Source organism: Mus caroli, unplaced genomic scaffold, assembly GCF_978045245.1.
Source record: "Mus caroli unplaced genomic scaffold, Mus_caroli_1 scaffold_13, whole genome shotgun sequence".
Lineage (NCBI taxonomy): Eukaryota > Metazoa > Chordata > Mammalia > Rodentia > Muridae > Mus > Mus caroli.
The window spans coordinates 12,886,293-12,908,236 of NW_028227268.1; the positions used below are offsets into that span (position 1 = coordinate 12,886,293).

The 21,944-nt window shown below is 47.7% G+C and overlaps 1 protein-coding gene across 1 annotated transcript in view; it reads left to right on the top strand.

Moving 5' to 3' along the window:
* Rgs9 (regulator of G protein signaling 9) overlaps positions 1 to 21,730 on the top strand; it is a 70,528-nt gene extending 48,798 nt beyond the window's left edge. Inside the window, exons 13-19 of the mRNA XM_021175698.3 lie at positions 1,044 to 1,159; positions 6,659 to 6,746; positions 7,985 to 8,123; positions 9,394 to 9,479; positions 11,411 to 11,528; positions 19,607 to 20,085; positions 21,304 to 21,730. Of these exons, the coding sequence (XP_021031357.1) occupies positions 1,044 to 1,159; positions 6,659 to 6,746; positions 7,985 to 8,123; positions 9,394 to 9,479; positions 11,411 to 11,528; positions 19,607 to 20,085; positions 21,304 to 21,454 (1,177 nt within the window). The 3' untranslated portion in view covers positions 21,455 to 21,730. The remainder of the gene's footprint in view (positions 1 to 1,043; positions 1,160 to 6,658; positions 6,747 to 7,984; positions 8,124 to 9,393; positions 9,480 to 11,410; positions 11,529 to 19,606; positions 20,086 to 21,303) is intronic.
* Positions 21,731 to 21,944: the final 214 nt, after the last annotated feature.

Genomic DNA, 21,944 nt, shown 5'->3' on the forward strand with positions numbered 1-21,944 from the left:
ACCCCCAATACAATATAATGGTGCACCTGTAACCCCAGCACCTGGGAGGCAGGAGGATCAGGCATTCAAGGTTCCTGAGCTGGATAGCAGGTTCAAAGCCAACCTGGTATACACCAGGCCCTATATCAAGTTTGAGGATTTTTTTTTGAGTTGTAATTCATATGTCATATAATTTACCAATTTAAAGTGTACAGTTAAAATTTTGTTATATTGACAGGGGAATATAATCTCTACCACAATGTTTTAAAAACAAATCTGCACCTTCTAGTTGTTGGTGCCCCCAAATCTCACTCCCTGAGCTCCCCCTAGATGGTCAGTGGTCAATCTATTTTCTGATTATCTGTATTCTTCTATTCTAGATGCTTCCTGTAAATGACATCATAGGATGTGTGGTCTTTCATTGGGCATTTTTCACTTCCTACTAAACTTTCAGAGTTTATTCACGCTGTAGCAGGATGTAGCATTTTGTTTCAGTTTTGTATAAACAAACTTCCCTGTGTGAATGTGCTTCACGCACACCCGTCTGTCTGGAGAAGAAGGACATTTGGGCTTTTCCCAAGTGGTAACTATCATGACAAATGCTGTCACAAACATTCATGTACATTCAGGGTGAGAGGGAAGTCTTGGTGAGTGACAGATGCTGACTGGTAGCTGTGACCACAGCATCCAGGGACCAATATGTCACTGGAATTCTACCCTGACTTGAAGGTGGCAGCCTGAGCCTTCACAGATTGTTTTATGACCGGGATCTTTACCCCTGAAGATTTCTAGAACAGGGAATCCTCTGGGTTGTGACTCTCCCTCATCTCTGGGAGGCCACATCCTGGTGTGAACCCCAGGAGACTTGGAGGCTGTGTCCTCCTAGTAAGTGGCGACTTGGATTGTGTGTCTATGCAGAGGCTAGGGGCAGAGCAAAACTGGGATCAGGTGGAGACATTGGCCAAGGACCTCACGGAGGTTGGTAGACCTATCACTCCCACCGAGGCTGAGTACAGCCCCTGTCTCCCAGGGAGTGCCACATTTACCAGTCATCATCCTTGCAGGGTGGAGGTCCCAACCAAGATGCGAGTGGAGAGATGGGCTTTCAACTTCAGCGAACTGATTCGAGACCCCAAGGGTCGGCAGAGCTTCCAGTACTTTCTCAAGAAGGAATTTAGTGGTGAGTTCTCTTCCCTCCCTCCCTCCTTTCCTTCCTTCCTTCCTTCCTTCCTTCCTTCCTTCCTTCCTTCCTTCCTTCCTTCCTTCCTTCCTTCCTCCCTCCCTTCCTCCCTTCCTCCCTTCCTCCCTCCCTCCCTCCCTCCCTCCCTCCCTCCCTCCCTCCCTCCCTCCCTTTCTTCCAATTCCTCTTCTCTCCCTCCTCTTCCCTCCTCTCTGAGACAGGATTACGTGTAGCCCAGGCTACCTCTTGGTTCTTTTGACTCTCCATCCCAAGTGCTGGGAACATGCATGAGACACTCTACTTGGTGTTAAAGGGTGTTGAAGCTCGAGCCCACAGCTTGGTGGGCGCATGGCAAACACTCCAGGGGCGAAGCAGCCTCTCCCTCCAGCACGAATCTTTTTTTTTTTTAAAGTTACTCTCCCTTTCATGGCCAGCCTAGACTTTTAGGAGTTTTGCAGTGGGTGCTTCCATACCTTGTTAAGGCTTTTAAACAGGGTCTCGTGCTTTCCCAGGAGTAAGAGTCTAACCTGGGTCCAGGACCTTCATTTTCCATAGGCTCAGAAAGTCACTGCATTCTGAGGTGTGTGTGTGTGTGTGTGTGTGTGTGTGTGTAGCACCAGGGAATATTAACATCTTTTCTACAATCTCCTTAGCCTCACTCACAATTCCCAGGGAATTCTCCATCCGTTCTTGGTCTCCCTCATTTCATTGCCCAGAGTTCTTCTAACCCATTTCCCTGGCCTCTGGCCCTCTACCCTCACCTAAGTACATTTTCAAAGGCCAGGAAGCTGAACAAGCTAGCTTCCCAGGTTCTTTGGAAGTCCTATTGCCTTTAGCTTAGAAGTTCTGTAGATTCAACCCAACCATGCATATCTTTTAGATTTATTTTATTTTACACACACACACACACACACACACACACACACACACACACACACACACACACCCCAATATGTATTTCTGTATACCATATGCATGCAGTGCCCATCCAGGCCGGAAGGGGTGTCATATTCCCCAGAACTGGAGTTACAAAGGGTTGTGAGCGGCCATATGGATGCTAGGAATTGAACCCATCCTGGAAGAGGAGCCAGTGCTAAACCACTAAACCATCTCCAGCCCTGCACAGATATGTTAAACTCGTGTTCACCCCGGACCCAGATGCCTTTTTAATTGGACTGAGTTGCAGTCGCTGTGGTCTTGAAAGCTCCCCGGGTGATTGAAGTAACCCCTTGCCCTGGTTTCTTCCGAGCCTTCAGAGGATGCGGGCTTTAGTGGAGGAGGTCTGTCTCTGGGTGTCTCATCCACTGAGAAACATCCAGGAACACACTGAGGCCGGATTAGAACCAATTACACGTTCAATTTCTTTGCCACCTTTGCCGACAAATTGGCTTTTGTGCGATTTATTTTATCTGTTTGTCCATTCCCATCACCCCGGAGCTCCGTGATTGGGTTTGAGACGCCAAGGCTCATTACCTTAAAGCAGTTAGTCTGGGGACCTGCTTCTGAAGCGAGCCATACTGGACGTGCTTTAGTCTGGATGGCGGCCCGATACAGAGCATTGCATTAGAACATGGCTTGCTGTAAATCATTCTCTCTAAGCAAGCCAAATCGCATAAATGTAACGACCCTCCAAAAGATGGATGGAACAGGAGCGGGCGCCTCGGCGCCCCGTGATTAAGTGGAAATGGCGCCATCTAGTGGACAGTGAGTAAAGTAGCACGCTGAGCTTCAGCCATGCGTCCCTTGATAAAAGCAAGCATCTAGAAAAAAATTCCTTGCATCTCTGAAACTGTATTATATAGTCAGTCTCTTGAGAAGCGTCAGAAGGATTCATGTATGAACAGGGAACACAAACCATTGGTTTTCTTATTTAATTAAAAACTTAAAACTTAGGTATGACCCATATGCGATTCATCCCCCACCCCTACCCCACCCCACCCCCACCTTTAAATTGAAGTTTTATATAACCCAGGCTGACTTCAGATTCACTGTGTTGCTGAGGGTGAACCTGACGTCCAAGTCCTCCTGCCTCTGTCTTCCAAGTGTTCTGTTGTTGTTGTTGTTTGGTTTTGAGACAGCAGCTCTCTGGGTAGCCCAGGCTGGCCTCAAACTCGTGATCCTCCTGCCTCAGTCTCTGAAGTGGTAGAATTGTGTAGCCCACCACCCTGGGCTCAATCCAGTGGCGTTGATGTCTTGCGTCGTCTTGTATATTCACCGAACCGTACAACTGCCAACACTAGCTAATTCTGTAACAGCTCAGGGAGGAATGCCTTACCCATGGTAGGTCATTTCCAATTCTTCCCTCACCCCGGCATGCTGCACACTCCTCTCCCTCAGTCTCTGTGGATTTGGGGTATTCCACGTGCTTGTGATGGGGACCGTACAGTGTGTGGCCTTTTCTTACTTGGTGTTCTACACTCTTCTTTATGGCTGCATCAGGTTCCATTGTCTGAGCACACCACCTGTATTCATCCATCCATTTGCTCATGGGATTTTTAGGTTATTTTTTTAAACTTATGTGAGTGTTTTGCTTGCAGGTATGTTTGTAACTCTGTGTGCATGTCTGGTACTCACAGAAGCCAGAAGAGGTGAGCAGGTCCTCTAGAACTAGAGTTATAGATGGTTGTGAGCCACCATGTGGGTGTTGGGACTTGAACCTGGGTCCTCTGAAAGAGCAACAAATGCTTGTACCCATGGAACCATCTCTCCAACCCTTGAATTTGGATTCTTTTGGCTTTGGGCTTTATGAATACTGCAGTGAACATCTTATATGTGTTTTCAGGTGTTTATTTAACGTTTTAAAACGAGTGTGTATAAATACTCCTGTGAGTGCATACATGCATATGTGGGTGCTTGAACACATGTCTGCCATTGAGTGTGGAAGCCTGAGAAATTGACCCCAGGAGTCTTCTTTGGTCGTTCTCTGCCTTAGTCATCAAGTCAGGGGCTCTCAATTGAACCCAGGTCTCACTGATATGACTGTATGGCTATCCAGCTGCCTCTACCTCCCCAAAGGGTAGGATTATAGGCAGGCCTCTGTGCCCACCTTAATTGTTTTTTTACTTAGTAAAAAATATGTAACACAAAAATGTACCATTTTAACCATTTGAGTGCACTGTTCACTGAGCAACCAATGTGTCTGGATTTCCAGGATGTTATCTCAAGCTGAAACTGTGTACTTAATTACTAACCTCCTATTCTCCCACCCCTCAGTGGCTGCCATGCCACACATACCTCTCTTAGTTTGACAGCTTTAGGTTCCTCATGCAAGTGTAATTGTAGGCCCAGTCTCTTCGTGTCTGAGCTACTTCACTTAATGTAACCTCTGTTCAACTCAGCATGCTATTGCTGTGAAGAGACCCCATACCACAACACCTCATAAAAGAAAGCATTTAATTGGTGCTGGCTGACAGAGGTTAAGTCCGTTACCACTACAGTGGGGAGCATGGTGGCTTACAGGCAGACATGGTGCTGGAGAAGTGGCTGAGAGTTCTTCCAGATAAGAGCTCAGTCAGCCACTGGATTCGCAGTCATCAGGAAGAGAGCGGCTCTGGGTGTGGAGTGGGCATTTTGAAATCTCAAAGCCCATCCCCACAGACACGCTTCCTCCAACAAGGCCACATATCCTAATCTTTTCAAGTAGTAATACCCCCTGATGACCAAGTATTCCAATCGATAGTCCTATGGATGGGGGAGGGGGTGGCAATCTCATTCAAACCACCATGATGCCTTCAAGGTTCGTGGAACACCATGTTCTAACTTGCCTTCTGCTGCTGTGATAAAAACCACCACCACCCAAAACAACCTGCGGAGGAAAGGGTTTGCCTGGCTCATATTTCCAGATCACAGTGCATCGCCGAGGGAAGTAGAGGTAAGAAGTCAGGCAGGAGCAGAAACAGAAACCACAGAGCAGTACTGCTCGTTGGCGTGTTTCCAGGCTAGTGTTTAGTTACACTTCTTATACAGTCCAGGCCCACCGCAGTGAACCGGGCCCTCTTCTATCAATAATCAATCAAGAAAATGGCCCACAGATATAGCACAAGCCAATCAATCTAATTGAGGCAATCCCCCTCCCCGCATGAGATCCACTCAGATAACTCTGGGCTGTTTCCAGTTGGCAGCCGAAGCTAAGAGATTCTTTCACGGCAGATGTGTCTGTATATCACAGGTGTTTCTCCTCTGTGCCATTTTGAGTTGTTTTTTTTACCTTTTGACTTTTATGAATAATTGCTCATTTAATCTAGTTATAAGTGATTAACTTTCAATAAGCAAGAGGTGTGAATGTCACATCAATAGATTAATGAAGAAAAACATTGGCCTGTGATTTCTGTCCAAAGAATATGTGCCTCTGGTTATGGGACAAATTCTAGCTAGTGTGGAGTTGTGCAGCTTCTACCAGTCTGACATAACTGGGGGCTCTCAGGAAACACTGTGGAAGCAGAGGAAAAGGTCCTCTTTCCTATTAAATGGCACCACAACACTTCAGAGTGTGAGTGTGTATGTACACACACACACACACACACACACCATGTTACTTGCTTACTGATGACACCATCTTTATTTTCTCAGGTGTAATTGATACGTGGCATCACTAGAATCCTTGTACCAACACATCCTGATGCTTTTTGGGTTCAGCCAAGCACTGGGGAGTGAATGTGAAATTGGCAAGAGATTAAGGATTTTGGGGGTCTGTTTTCTCTCTCTCAGTCTAGAGGAACAGAATCTCTCTGGTTCTCATGACATTAAGCACCCCTAGTAGTCAGTATCGTCTAAGCATCTGCTATCAGCTTTCAAATAGTCCAAGGACTTTTGGGCGGGAAGATGGTAGTGGTGGTGTAACGAAGGTGGGGGTCCCTGTGCACAGTCAACCAAAGCAGGCAGAAGTCACATGGGCATGAGATGCAGCAGAGCGTAGGAAGCTGTAGAGTGAAGTCATCCATGCTCATGAGCCTGTGTGAATTGTTCAGGAAGTGTGTGCTATAGATAAATTCTCGGCCAGAAAGAATATGGGCGCTGGTAGGATGGTTCGGTGGGTAAAGGTGTTTGCCGCTCAGCCTGGTGACTTCAGTTCAGTCCCTGGGACCCACATGATGAAGATGACCAACTGCATAATTCAACCTTTAATCTCTACACCCATGCCCACCAATAAACAAACAAATACCAATTTAGAAAAAGAACAAGGCAGATATTAGGATGTATCGTTGGAGGGCAAACAGCATCCACATAGTGAGTGGATAATCTCGTTAAACATGCTGGCAGCCAATCCAGTTTATGGCTCACGAGCTACGCCATTGCTGGGATCCAACAATTCCCTCACCGCAGAAGTGAGACATGGCTCATGGTCTCAGTCAACATGGAGTCGTTTGATGCCCCGGTGCTCAGTGACTCGTCTTGCAGGAAGACACTCAACTGAGCGGAGCCCACCTGACCATTCTCTCCTCTTCTCTCCGCTCATTTCCTGCCCGGCTTTCATCTACGTGGGCTATCTTCCTCATGCAGGGGAGAACCTAGGATTCTGGGAAGCCTGTGAGGACTTGAAGTACGGCGATCAGTCCAAGGTCAAGGAGAAAGCAGAGGAGATCTACAAGTAAGGCCTGCTGAGTCCTGGGGGAAGCCTCCGTCGAGGATGTGGGCTGGAATGAGAGTTTGGGGAGGTCACACACCCTGGTGGCTGTCTGGGCTCTGGCCAGCATTAGCCATTGGACCCACTATGCCATAAATGCTTCTGTGATGTTTGGGAGGTTTGAGTGTTTCTCTGAAGGAAGCCAACTGAGGTGGATGTGGAATATTCCTGTTCCCATTGGTTTGTGTCCAGGGATTATGAGAGTAAGCCACGCAGAACCACAGTGTGATTAGTGTGTGTGTGTGTGTGTGTGTGTGTGTGTGTGTGTAGTGTGGTGTGGTGGGGGGCCGTCTTAGACACAAGACAGTGAAGGGAAGAGACATCTTCATGTATGTGAGATTGCAATCCCAGTTTGGGGTGCAAGTGTGAACAGGTTTTTGATTCCCTACCCTCATTCTAGCCTCCACTGACTCGCTCTAGTAACAGTGTGAGTCTTTCTGACCTAGCGCCTCAGAGATGACCCTGTGCCAAACCTTACACAGAGCTACAGGACTTGAGACTCTCAGCCAACCTTGGGGTTGCTGGCTTAGTTGCTAAGACAGTCACGCCATGGGAGCTGGGATTATGGCTGCCCATCCTCTCTAGTCAGCATTAAAGATTCATCATCAAATTTGCCTAGCCTGGGCCATGGGAGAGTAGAGGTTCCAGAATGCCATTTTAGAGGTGTCTGGACCTGGCTTCAGGTTGGCCCTAGGGTGAAGGGTAAGGCAGAAGGTTAAGCAGGAGGTGGGTTTTAAAAAATATTTTGTTTTTATTTGTGTGTGTGTGTGTGTGCAGGTGCGTGTGTGCTCTTGTATACCCGTGCTCAGTGTTATCATGGTTTCAAGGTCCAGAAACCCTGGATTACCCTGGAGCTGGAGTCACAGCTCCCAATATGGGTTCTGGGTCCTCTGCCAGAACAGTAAGTGCTCTGTTGAGCTATTTCTCCAGTCTCCCTAGAAGTCAATTCTACCCTAAATTGCAAAGTTCTCACCCACCTCCGTCTATCCCACCAGCTTCTGGCTTGCTCGCCTAGAACATCAAGGTTAAACATTCCATTCTCAAGTCTGCCATGACCTTATTCTGGCATCTGGGAAAAGCCCACCAACCTCTTCAAAGTGTAAAGTCTTCGGTATCTCCTAACCAGCCTGGGCCTGTCTTGGGGCTCCTTACACTTTGCACCTCAGTTATCTCCTTTGACAGACACTTCCCTTCCTCTGTAGGCTGTTCCTGGCCCCAGGTGCGAGGCGGTGGATCAACATAGATGGCAAAACCATGGACATCACTGTGAAGGGGCTCAGACACCCCCACCGCTATGTACTGGATGCAGCGCAGACCCACATTTACATGCTCATGAAGAAGGTAGGCAGGCCTGTGCTGAGGATGGTGGGTGGCCAGGGAGCCCCCTTCACAGTTACCAGGAAAGTTCCTTAGATGTGGGAAAGGGCAGGTGACCTGTGGATACATGTGGATACTTTGTTGCTAGTAGTAGGAGACAGGCCGACCAGCTGTTTCTTCCTCTTATCCACCAGCCTAGACCTCCTTGAGCCCCATAGCTCCTCTGGTCTTGGAAATCCCCATAGAAGCTGTCTGTATCCATGGGCTCCTTGGGCTGACCGTATGTTGCAGGTAGATCAGGGACAGTAATAGGGTAATTGCTGAGAGCAGTTGAAAACTTATAGGGCAGAGTCTCTGCATAAATCAAGACATTTGTCCTCCAAAAGATCCCGAGGGAGGCTCCTCCCGAGTCAGGGCTTGCCTGAGGTCTCAGCGCCGGTGGAGATAGGAAGTCAGCTCCTGCTCTGACAGACCCAGATGTCTGGCTCTTAGCCTTTAGTATGGATGTGCACAGACCCACAAACCTCCTGCTGCACGTGTGGGCTGGTGAGACTGAGGCACCTTGTGAAAGGAATGCTGTATGTCTGCAGTGGACTCTAGACTCTCTAGAGCCATGTGGTGATAAGCCACGTGACTCAATGGCCTCTCTATCCCTAGGCCCAGATTCCATCCTACTTCTCATAATTGCTACTATTGCCAACCAGTCTCTAGGATTCAATAAATCTTTGAGACTGTTCTCAGTTGCTGGGTTGCTGTGGTGGGTATTTCCCATGTTTCCAGCTCCTACCCTGCTCAGATCCTAGGAAGCTCCGCCCTCCATAAGTACAGCCTAGTCCTTTCAGCATTTTGCGCAGTATCATCTATCTTCCTTTCTACCAGGCAGAAACGGGTGTGAATGGGGTTAGAAGTGGGCTCTCTCTCCATGGCAACTAAGGATGGAAGGTTAATGCCATCTTATCTCTTGTTGGGGGATGGATATGAATTGTGGTCCTAAAGACTCAGGTGGTTGAGTTCCCCAACATCCTTGGGGTTCATGACTAGGTAGGACTGTGGTGGTCCCGAGAATGTGTATTGGAGTTCTCTGGGAGAATTTGGCATTGCCTGGTCTTGGGCACCATGCCTGACAACCACAGCTCTCAACACACCTCCCTGAACACCCCGAATTCAAGGAAGCAGATGCCCTTAACTTGGCAGTCCTATCAGGGGAAGAGCTAAGAAATTGCAGCACACTGTATTCTGCCCATCCATCTGTCCTCTCGGCTCACTGCCTCTGCTCTCCTCTTGTTCCCACCAGGATTCTTATGCACGCTATTTGAAATCTCCAATCTATAAAGAAATGCTGGCCAAAGCTATCGAGCCCCAGGAAACCACCAAGAGAAGGCAAGTGGAACGTCTTTAATCACTGGCTGCCTGCTGGTTACTTGAGAGACATGAGGCTCTCTTTCCACGAAATGGCTGGAGTAGAGCAATTGCTTGATGACAATGTTGGGGGCTGGAAAGGCTTGTAAAGTGAATGAGTGCCTCATTTGCTTAGAAATGCCCTCCAGCAAGTTTCCCTAGTAATTGCCTCCGGGAAGTTAAGTTTTGTTTCTCTGAAGGGCCCTGACTATCAGACCAATAATTATGAGTATCGCAAATGGAACATCTCAGTGCTTTTTGTTGTTGTTTTGTTTTATTACCCCCCACCTCACTACCACCAAACTGATGAATAAGAATTAATTAAGGTCCGCCCTTGTATCTCTATTGTTTCCATACCAGAGAGAGGGGTGGGGAATTGTGCTCAGAGAGAAATGCAGGGCAGGAGAAGCAAACAGAAATAGTCCATGTGTTGGTACCTCTGGGAACTATTTCTTAGAAGTCCCTTAACTAGTTGGAAATTTCCATCACCTCATCTTATAGAGACACTGGAACAATGGATGACGCCACATTCTGAGGAGCAAATTGAACTCTTTTGGAGGACATAAGGATGATTTTAAAGATTTAAAGAGGAAGGAATAAACAGCTTGAACAAAGTGGTGAAAGTCCGCCACAGGATTTTTTTTTCAAAACACAGTTATTTGTGGGTCGTGTTCCCTCCCCCCCTACACCCTGCCCCAGCCCCCCATGGTTAATAAATATTCCTGTTTGTTCAACCAATGCTGGGGCCAATTCCAGCATCTTCAGTCAACTCAGATGCGGGGCAAAAGTGTAGTGGGGGAGGGGGGCAGTGAGCCAGATTATCAAAGTAGCTTAAGAGAGATTAGGCTATCTTGTCCTTGAGGATGACAGCCCTGAATAAACTCTATTCTATACCATCATGAGGTTGGTCCCTCAAGGGGAAGGGATGTCTCAGCATCGCCCATGGAGGAATCCCTTTCCCTACACCATACCATACAAACATATCCCTGCCTTTTTCTTTCTTTCTTCCTTCCTTTCTTTCTTCCTTCCTTTCTTTCTTCCTTCCTTCCTTTCTTTCTTTCTTCCTTCCTTTCTTTCTTTCTTTCTTTCTTTCTTTCTTTCTTTCTTTCTTTCTTTCTTTCTTTCTTTCTTTCTTTCTTCCTTCCTTCCTTCCTTTCTTTCTTCCTTTCTTTCTTTCCTTTTTCTTTCCTTTCCTTCCTTCCTTTCCTTCCTTCCCTTCCCTTCCCTTCCTTTCCTTTCCTTTCCTTTCCTTTCCTTTCCTTTCCTTTCCTTTCCTTTCCTTTCCTTTCCTTTCCTTTCCTTTCCTTTCCTTTCCTTTCCTTTCCTTTCCTTTCCTTCCTTCCTTTTCCTTTTTAAATAAAACAGCACTAACCACCACAATGGGTTTTCTGTTTGTTTGTTTTTATATGGGTTCTGGGGACCAAGTTCTGGTCCTTTCGCTGTCAAGAGAGCTATCGCCATACCCTTGGAGCCTGGCTTTTTAAACAAGTGTTCTGAGCCCTTCTTCTTCCTCAAGACTTGAACTCTCAGGCGCCAATCACCTAACACCCCGTGCCCTCTTCTTTGAAGATCTTTCAGAGATCACATTGAGATCTTGAAGATCTTGCATTGATATAACAAATTGACCACTCATCACAGTAGAAGGTGTGTCTGTAACCGTTATCGTCAACCAAAACGTCTTCCTCATGCCTCCTATGAAGTCTGGTGGCAGTTGTATTCACTATGGTCCCATCCTCTGCTGGGCCATGGTTCTGGAACCCTTGGAAGGTCACTGGGAAAATGAGGGGACATGTCCAAACTCTAACCTTCTAGCCCAATCTCCCATAGGCATGTTGGTTTCACTGGGTGTCACTGGGTATCACTGGGCAAGCGATGTGGTTTCCTACCAACCACTTGATTGTATTTCTTTGTAGCTCCACCCTCCCATTTATGAGGCGTCACCTACGCTCCAGCCCAAGCCCTGTCATTCTGCGGCAGCTGGAAGAAGAAGAGAAAGCTCGAGAAGCAGCCAACACCGTGGACATCACCCAGGTCATGAGCAAGCTGGACCGCAGGAGCCAACTCAAAAAGGAGCTGCCTCCTAAATGAATGTCTGTTTCCTGGGGTCGGGGTGGGAGTTGTGCACGTAGGAGAGGCTTATGCCTCCCCCCACCCCCAAAAAGGAGTAGCACTTAGAAGGTCAGCAAAATGTAGTGTTCAGAGTTCAGAGGGGACTTCCCAGATCAAGAGTAACCTGGCTTTGTTTCCTACTCCAGGTCACCAAGTTAGTGGCAGTGCCCAGCCACATTGCTTTAGGGAGCACACGTGTGAGAAGCATAGGAGAAAACACATTGTGTGCTACCTTATCAAGAAACCGACCCTGCACCCTCCAAGGCTGCTTTTGCAGGAGCGTGTATTTAGAATAGCTGTGTGAAACTTCTCACCCCACCTCTCTAATTTAGATGCCACTTCTGAATCTACTTGTGATCTGTCCACAGGGCTCGTATAAGGCCCTTCCATGGTCTCTCCTGCTACATCTGCCTAGGGAGAGACACTTTTCCTAGTGAGCTTGTTCTTAGCCATGGTGATTTATTTTCTTTCTATTTTCCTATCCCCTTGGGCATAATGTATGAATCAATAGCTTATAGGAATGAAAGACTCAGGCCAGAAGAGACAAGGAGAAATGTCCTGTTGAGGGTATCTTTTTGGCTAAAGAAGAGAGAAAGGCAATGCTGGTTGTGACCAGGGGAAGGATGTATTAGATCAGTATCATATATACTTCTGGCAATATTTGCTAGATTTTGGAACTACTTTTCTCTATAGACTTTGCTATCTCACCATTCAGGGGCATCTCATTCCATGCCTTGAGGTCCCACAAGGTTATATTTGAAGATAAACACCCCTTAATTATGCAAAGGAGAACAAGACTAGTGTAAGAGATCAGTCTTCTAAAGTAGGAACACTCACACATTCCACACACTTATTGAGTACCTACTATGCGCGGGGCTTGGATGAACAAAAGCAACACTGCTCTTCTCTTATAGAGCTTGTAGCATCCAGGTCTGACAAAAGAAGTTAAACAATCAGGTAGCAATGGTGGCATAGCAGTGGGCCACACGCTTGAGTGGCACGCTGTAGTGAACATTTATTGTTCATACAGATGGGGTCATCTCCGAGGCTCTATTGTTTCTCGGCTTGGTTTTTCCCCTATGTCTGGAGTTTAGCTTGCAGAAGCTGAAGCTGGCAGGGACAGGACATGTCTTCTCTGCTTCGTGTGCCTCGTCCTCCAACAGCCCTGCCGAGGTGTGTCTTAGGGTGGTGGCAGAATTACAAGGGACAAAATAGAGATACGTGCATGCCTATGGCTTCCCATAGTTTCATCCATCTTTTCTTGGCCAGAGAAAGCCACAAAGGCCTCCTAGATTAGAGGAGTGAGGAGTCAGGGCTGGGGATACAGATAGCTAGCTGGGTAGAGTGTTTGCTTTCCATGCATAAAGTCATGGGTTCAATCTCTGACACTATATAAAACCAAAGATGGTGGTGCACACCTGTAATCCCAGACCTTGGGAGTTCAAGTTCATCGTTAAATGCATAATAAATTTGAGGCCAGCCTGAGCTACATGAAACCCTGTGTCCAAGCAGGGAAAGTGAGTAGGGAAATGGACTCTATTTTTTTTTTTTTTTTAGTAAAAATATGTCAGAGTCCCATTGAAAAACACATGGATACAGGAAGTGTATAAAATTGTGTTCACTGTAGTAATTGTTAACTAAAAACAGGATAAAACCTGTTGAATAGGTTACAAAGGGAGTGAGTATGATACCATGATAAGGAAATTGTGTTCCGAGTAGACTTACGCCTCTTTGAAACAGTGACAGAGGAACAGAGGATGAGAAAGAATTGTCACAGGGTGTGGACCAAGCAAGGAGAACATTCCACAGAGAGAGGGACGATAAGGACAAAGCCCAGGTGTGGGGAATGAGTCAGAGTGAACTGAAAAGCCAGGTGGATGGAGTTTGGTGAATGAGGAAGAAATGGTATAAGACCAGACAAGAGGTGGGTGGGGACAGCCAAGAGAGGTGGGCGGGGCTGAAAGAGATGGGAGTGGCCAGCCAAGAGATATGGGTGGGGCTGAGGGGCGTGGGCATGCCAGATCACTCAAGACTGTCTAGCCAATACAAGTAGTTTGCCTTCATTGGTTTTATGCTACCAAGATAATCCCAGCCCCAAAGAGGAGAACTAGCACTTCCAAGGTTCACGAGTTTCTCTGAGATGTTACCAAGAGACCTGTTTTTAAAATATTCTTTTGAATATTTATATTGGCGTTCCCCAGCAGAAGCTTCAGGTTATAAACTGAAGAGAGGGACAAGAATCTAGCTTCCCTCTGGGAGTCTAATGCAATACCTAGCAAGTTCTATACATGTGTGTCACATGACTAGATGGATGGATGGATGAATGAGTGAATATATGAATGAGTGAGAGAATGGATGGAAGGAAGGATGGATGAATGGATGGATAGATAGAAAGAACTCTGCATTCTGGGGAAGACACTTGGGCCCTGATCCTAGTTCTATCACAAGCCATTGTAGTTCTGAGCAACTCACAAGGCCTCTCTGCTTCCAACTCATTTGTGGAAAGAGAGGCTGTCTCTAGATCACTCTGTAAAACTGGGATACCAATTTTACTTGAATATTTAGAATAGGAGGAGGAAATTTCGGTAATTTTTAAAAATTTACATTAAAACAACCATAAATATATTATGAAATAGAATGCAAGATGCGCATGAATTTTTCAGGCTAACGTTGGAGACATCAAAGTTATTTCATGCTTGGCTATGCAGGTTCAGGCGCTGCCCCTCTAAGACTCCAGGGAGGATGCGTGTTTACCCAGCTCTCCTGCTGTTTGGCCTACTTAAGTGGGGGAGTTGGGGAAGCATGAAGCCAGAGACTGTTAGCTGTCCCTTCTAATCAGTCCACATGAGCTGAGATCTCGCCAGCAGCATGGTGGAACCAATGAGTTTGTCATGAGCTCCTCAGCACGACTGCCTAGAGCCTGCTCATATTTGGTCACTCCATCTGCTGCCCCACTCCCCACACTTGTGTTTCTCAAATCTGTCATTCTCTGAAAGACAACAGTGTGCTGTTTCTGGTTCTGACCCACATATATAGGGATCTACTCAGCGTTGGAGGTACGAGGTCCTAGGATCAGGGAGGGTCATGGGCAGTAGAGTAGGAGAGCGCTCTCTGCTCAGTGGGTGAAGATATAGAGGTCTGAACATTACCAAAGGATAGGTACAAGATGGCAGCAATTAATTATCCACAATAATTGGAGGAAGAGGAGGGGGAGAGAATGTACGTAAGTAGAGGCTAGAATATATACTTATACATATATATAATTTAGTTTTGAGTCAAGGTCTTACTATGTAGCTCTGGCTGGACTGGAACTCCCTATGTCTACTGGAGTGGCCTTGAACTCACAGAGCTCTGCCTGCGTCTGCCTCCAAAGTGCAGGGACTATGGGTATGTACCACTGCCAGTGGCTCTTAAAGAACAGTTTTGCTTTTTTTTTTTTTAAATAAGGATCAGTAGAAGATTATGGGGGATAAAAAATATGCAAAGTGGTCTTTGTCCTCAGGAAAAATGAGTGGGTGCAAATGGCTGTACCATGAGCCAGAGTGTGATTAGGGATTTGTCTGTGTTTAAAACTTAAGCCAGAGTAGAGAGAGAATCGTCTGACCTGAGAGAAGCTTTCCGAAGATGTGAAATCAGAAGATGTGTCAGACTTAGGTCAGGCATGGTAGTGCACTCACCTTTAAACCTAGCACTGGAGAGGCAGAGGGATGCAGGTTTCTATGAGTTAGAGGCAAACCTTCTTTACATATGGCTTCCAGGATGGCCAGAGATGCATAGTGAGACCCTTTCCCAACAAACACAAAGAACAAACAAATAAGAAAAGGCTCAGGTTCAGACACCAGTTTTCTTCTGTGTGTTACAACCATTCATCTTTCCACAATGCTATTCTGTCTCTGTTCCATGCCAAGCATTGTACGGGTGCTGCAGTCGGGGACTGTGGTAAGGAGAAGAGAGGAGAGAGGCCCCTATTGCCTACTTACAGTTAACAGGAGAGACAAGAGCTTGGGCAGTTGAATTACAGGAGAGCCCCATGATGCTTTGCGAGGCCATTGTAGGAACCACTACCGTGTGGAAGAGTAAAGACTTTAAGGTGCCTAGAGGAGCCCTAGGGTAGGTAGTTGGTGTGCGTGATTAGGACCAATGGGTAACCTGGACTGCCCATCCTGGCAGGCCCTATTTACCATCCAGCTCCCAGGACTTCATGTCTGGGTGGCCTCAGAGTAACTCAACTATGAGCTTCAGCTCTTTCCCCGTCTCATTCCTGCCTCACCCCAGTGTCAGAGCCTGAGTCTGACGGTGCTGCCTCAAGATCAATAAGAAGATTCCCAGGCTTGGTGGCAAAGGCCCTGGATATTCCTTTCTAATTATTAGGTGTTGGAAGAGCATCTGTAGTTGCTGCCACAGATCCAAAGATGGCAATGGCTCTTGCTAAGTTGTCACCATGAGCAAAGCTAACAGTAGCCCCTCAGGACCCATTTATATCTCACATAGCACATACTCAGATCATGCTATTACTGTATTTAAATCACTACAGTAGCATTTATTGTGTCGTGTCCTCAGACACCCTCTCAATTTCTTAATGGCAGAATTTAACCACATCACAAGCTTCTCTGCCCATGGGGGCTATAATCTATGCTAGATTATATTATTATCTTCTAAGGTCCTAGCATTTCCTTTGTAGGATTCTATTTTCCTGTTTGACTCTTACAGAAAACATTGCTTTCATTGTGGGTAGTAAGTAAAAGGTGCAAGAGCCAGGGGCAGGAAAATAAGGGCTAAGGTACTTAGAATCATGGCCAACACATCAGAAACACTCAACAAGTTTGGATTGCTACCTTGTCACCATCAAAATCATCACCCTTACCATCACTGCTACTAACATCATTATGACGACTGTAACCACCATCACCACCACCACCATCATCCCAGTCACCATCCCCATCATTTCTCCATCATCACCACCAGCATCATCATCATCATCCCAATCACTGTCACCATCAGTACCATTCCCATCGTCAACACTATCATCGCCATCATGGTCATCGTCATCATCATCATCGGCATCACCCTGTCACTACCACTGTAACAATCCCTGTTACCATCACTCTCCACTACCATTCCCACCATCTTCACCATCCGAATCAACTTTCCCATCACCTCTACCACCATCTCTACCGCCACCACTACCACCGTAACAGAAACGGCACCATCACCACCACCATCATCATGTTCACCACTACTACTTTTACCACCGTACTGATTACACTCCCTGTACGCTTGGTGGTCTCGAAGTAAGCAGCTGCTTCCTTCTGTCAGTGCTGTTCAACACGGTGACCTGTTATTCTTTCTGGTTTATGTATAAACTGAGCCACGTTTAAATCGTTATCATCCCAAATCGTCTTAGCTCTCTGCTGCCTCAGTGTCCTCTGTGCTCTCTAGACAGCATTAGGTTATGTTTGAGGTATTGCATCCTCTAGTTACAGCTTCTAAGAGAGGACTCATGAGTAACAATGTCAGGACCAGCAGACCTGTATCTCCACGTTCTATGGCTGAATCAAGGGTCAGTCCCAGTAGGATGGTCTTGCGCTAGACTGTGTTCAGTGGGATGACTAGCTAAAGAAATGACATAGTCACCTAAGTTGTCTTTTATGGGACCAGCTTTACTTGCTCTTGGAGAAGAGGGGGAGGGGATGACAGGAAGAGACAGAAGGGGGCTGGGTCCTTGCATTCTGAACTCAGCCACTGGTCTTTGATTTCTCAGCTAGATTCTAATGGAGCAAGAATGAGTAGGGACGCTGAACCATCTGGCTTGTCTTCCATTAAAAACTCTGTGATTGTGTCTTCCTGTTATAATGTGCTGCCTCATTTCATGCTCCTGCCATCCCTCTCTCTGTTTCCGTGCACAACAATAAAAAGAAAAGCTGCTCGCACCAGTTCTAAACCAGGTTCTACTTTGTCTGTGTTCTGTTGCATTTCTGCGCTCTTCACTTGTCTTGCACGCACGCCACTGCTTGCTGCTCATATCATTGGTAGAAGGTGCATGGACTGGAGAACTGGGTTACAGAGTTCAAGCTCAGGCCTCCATGGAAAGGAACAGAATGGAGACTCACGGTTTCCTGTGAGAAAGAGCTAGGGGAGAAAAAAAATATCCTGCACCAACCAGGAAAGTGGTCATTTGCCCAGAAGAGACCATCTCAGGCCAGGTAAGTGATGGAGGGAAGACAGCGGCCGACTTCCTTAACCTATCTTGTCATTTATTCTGAAAGGGAGAAGGTTCTAGGAAAGGAGTGAGATGGGGAGGAGGGAGAGAGGGAAGGGAAGAGGAGGAGAAAGGAGCAGTCAAGTCACATGATCTTGATTAAGTCACTTTGTCTCCAGGAGCCTCAGGTTTATCTGTAAGGTGGGGTGATCTCAGGGGTTCATGACACATTCCAAGGCAGAGAGGTTCAAATGCACTTAGTGGGTACCTTACCCTGCCCCCCTCCTCTCTCCTTTCTCTCTTAGTTCACTTTCCAGGACATAGAAACCACACAGGCAATATGATGGCAACACGTGTTAGTAGGGAGAGCAGGGGCTTTTTGGGTCACACACTGAGGCTCAAAAGCATATTTCGTCATTGTCTTAATTTTCTATTGCTGTGTAACAAATGAGATCATTCCCCACAGCTGTCCTTGAGTCTAGCTGACTTTACACCGGGGCTTGGATTGTTTGAATGACCTCAAGACCAGGCCTTACTCTGAAGCCGGTAGCCTCCTGCCTAGGGTTCAGGCAGCCTCCTTCAGTCTTAGGGTCTGAGCAAGCCATCTGGGTGGTTGTTGCAGAGAAAGTCTGTTCCTTATTGTAGTTCTTTCTAGGCCTCTCTTGGAAGCAGTAGTGGTTCCACTGCTCCTAAGAGACCACCCACCTCTACTCAGGACTTCTGTCTATGCCAGGCTTTCCCGTGGTAAATAACTACAGCAAGCCTTTAGAAGGGACCCAACAGCCCACACCAATTGACCCCTGTGGCCTACAAAGGAAGAGGAGACAGTGAAGAGCCCAGTGAAATCTCAACTTTAATTTTCTTGCCCAACTTGGAAAAAGCTCCTTTGGGTTCCCTGAGCTGAAGAGATGCCATACCCTCCCCTTCTGCCCCTACACTCTGGACTCTGGGGCCATGATGGCGGAGACAATGAGATCCTTCCTGTTTTTCTGCTGAGTCACAGAATCAACTCTTCCTGTAGAACTGCTTCTTTCCTGTGAGAGCCTCAGGTTTTACACACAACCTTCCACCCCCCTCAGTTTCCCCTGCCCAGTCTGAGGGGCTACCTTGGCAGATGCTAGGATTCCAGCCCCTAAAACTTTGCCAGGGTGGACACAGGTGGGTGTGGACTCAGGCATGGAGGCTCAGAAGGGCACTGGTTGCAGGTCTCCCCATTTGCACTGGCTAGTTAAAGTTAAACTGTTGAAGTTAAATGTCTTTGGGTAGGAATGGCTCCATGGGAAAGCATTAGCCTAGCATGGTTGAAGTCATGAGTTCAATTCCCAGCAACACACACACACACACCAAACAACAAAATAGTGTCAAATGCTCCAGGTCTAAAGTTATGGTCAACAATGAAGAGGTGACCTGGGGTAGGAAGGAGAAAATGCATCAGGAGACTTGATTTGAGGGGTAATCAAGTTTAGCTTGGTTACACTCCAGCATCGCAGGACTGGAAGAAGGTCAGTTTGTGGCCAATGGATCCTGGCAAGAGGTCTTTGTATGGCTGGTTGTGTCACTGTCACAGGTACCTCAGGGTAACCTTTTCAATCAATCCCTCCAGGAGGTGTCCAGAACAGATCAACATCATTGGGAGGAGATTGAGTTAGATGAGAATAGTCTGTAAGGAAATCTGGTTAGATGAGGATAGCCCATCAACCCTGGTGGCTGGAAGGAGCTCGAGTTAGTTGAGGTTAGCCTGTCTGCCCTAGTGGCTGAAAATAAGACTCCTAACTGAACTTCCTTTTTTCCTTTCCCACAGCCAGGTCAGCACTTGGCTCCCAGTCCTCACCTGGCCGTGTATACAGGGACCTGCGTGCCTCCCTCTCCCTCCAGTCCCTTCTCACCATCCTGCCGCTCCCCCAGGAAGCCCTTCGCTTCCCCAAGTCGCTTCATCCGGCGGCCCAGCATTGCCATCTGCCCCTCGCCCAGCCGAGTGGCCTTGGAGGGTTCTTCAGGACTGGAGCCCAAGGGGGAAGCCAGCTGGTCTGGCGCCAACTCTGGACCCCCAGTCACTGAGAGCAGAGAGCCCTCTGCAGACCACTCAAGACCCCAGCCCAGGGCCCCTCCCAAGGCCCGTGCAGCTCTGTCCCTTGGCAGGTTCCTGAGACGGGGCTGTTTGGCATCACCAGTTTTTGCCAGGCTCTCACCCAAGTGCCCCTCTGTGTCACACGGGAAGGTGCAGCCTCTGGGGGACATGGGCCAACAGCTGCCCAGGCTGAAACCCAAGAAAGTAGCCAAGTAAGAAGCTAAGGGGCTGGTGCTGTGTGCATGTGGACAGAAGGTATGGGTGTGGGTGGGGACTGTGGCTTTGTGGTGATGACAGAGACATGGGGATGAAGTGAGGATTGTGGGGACCAGTCACAAGTAGCCGAACCATACCCCTAAGTGAACGAATGCCACCCTCAAACCCAGTCCCATCACCTCTCCCTCTTCCGGCGATAGGAAAGAGGCAGGAGTCTTATTTCTTTATCTGTCCATTCTCCTTCACATACCTGCCCCACCTCAAGACTGCTAGTCAGGTAAATCCACTGCATTTGCAAAGGGCCCCAGCACTAACCACAGGCCATCACACCCCCAGGACATGATTCCCCAGGGAATCCAGCCCTTTCTCATACCATAGGTGTCATAGCCTCCTTGGTCCTCACTGACACCTGCCTGCTCTCCTGAAGGTCCTCAAAAAGATACTTGTCCTTGTGGTGGTTTAAGATCACGGGTGTCAGCTTCCAAGTCTGAAATCCAAGAACCCCGGGTGCCCAGAGGCAGCCACTGTGTGCACTAGAGGCCTAGTCCTCTAGGACTAGGAATACCTGTTTGGGAATGCCTAGAGTCTCAGCTGAGAGCCTTAGGTTGCTATGGAGATCCAGAAAGGGTGATCTCTTCAGTGCAGTGAGTATGGGGACAGCAGCGAACACTGGCTACTGTCCCCTTCTTGACTGTGTCTTGGTGAAGAAGGAGGAGGATGAGGAGGAGGAGGAGGAGGAGGAGGAAGAGAGTTAGGCTCTGTTGCTTTAAGAAATGATCAGGGCCCTGCTGGGAGAATGTTCTTGCTTTGCGGCTACTGTCCCATTTCATCTGAGGGTATGGGGCCTTGAAAGGGCTTCCTTTTCACGGTCCCCAAGGGACAGTTTAAAGGGGTTGAGGATTACGTGCTGGTATGTCAACACTACAGGGGCAGGCTGAAGTAATCAAAACCATAAAGACTGAAAAAGCAAAATAAGGCATATTTGGGATTGCCTTTGATTCAAAAGAAAAATATAAATCCCAGTCAAAGGAGTCCCCAGAGCCAGTGGCTGCACATGCCACTCTGGGTCAATCAGGACAGTCCTTGGGGCTGTCGGGATCATGTGGGCGTGATTACCTGCCATCCCGCGATCACGTGGGGGATTACCTGCGATCACGTGGGGGGATTACCGACCCTTCTGCTTCTTTACTGTTTCCTTTTTTGTGTGTCTGAAGCTTTTTCCAGATCAAAATGGAAATGCCTACAGACAGTGGGACCTGCCTGATGGACTCGGATGACCCCAGAGCAGGAGAGTCTGGTGACCAGACCACAGAAAAAGAAGTCATCTGCCCCTGGGAGAGCCTCTCGGAAGGGAAGGCGGGCTGAGCAGGGCCTTGGGCCGGGAAGATGGTCCTGGCAGACGCCATCAGATGTGGGGCACACTTGCTCTCAAGCCCAAGAACCCAAGTGCATTAGAATGATATTGGAAGACTGGAAAAAGCGAATGGGGTGTTGGGCAGGGATGTGTGCTCTGGCTGACTCCCAACGGCCACCTTTCCCCTTTCCCTGCCTTTCCCTTGCTTGGCCAGACAGGCATGTGGGCCAGAAGATATCCCTTGCTGCCTTAAAAACAATAAAAGGGTCACCTGGAGGAATTTCTTGGACTGGGGGCACTGGCATATTCCTGGCATATTGTTCATAACCTATGACTTGTGAGTTAAACTCCTGTCTTCAGTTTTGTGGGTGAGGGGCACTGAGTCACTTCAAAGAGTTCCCTCCCTGTATGAATTGATTTGGGCAGGATGATTTTATTAACTGAGTTCCACGGTGGCAGTCCCTCAGGGTGACATTGCCCAGAAAGGGTAGTAGCTAGGCC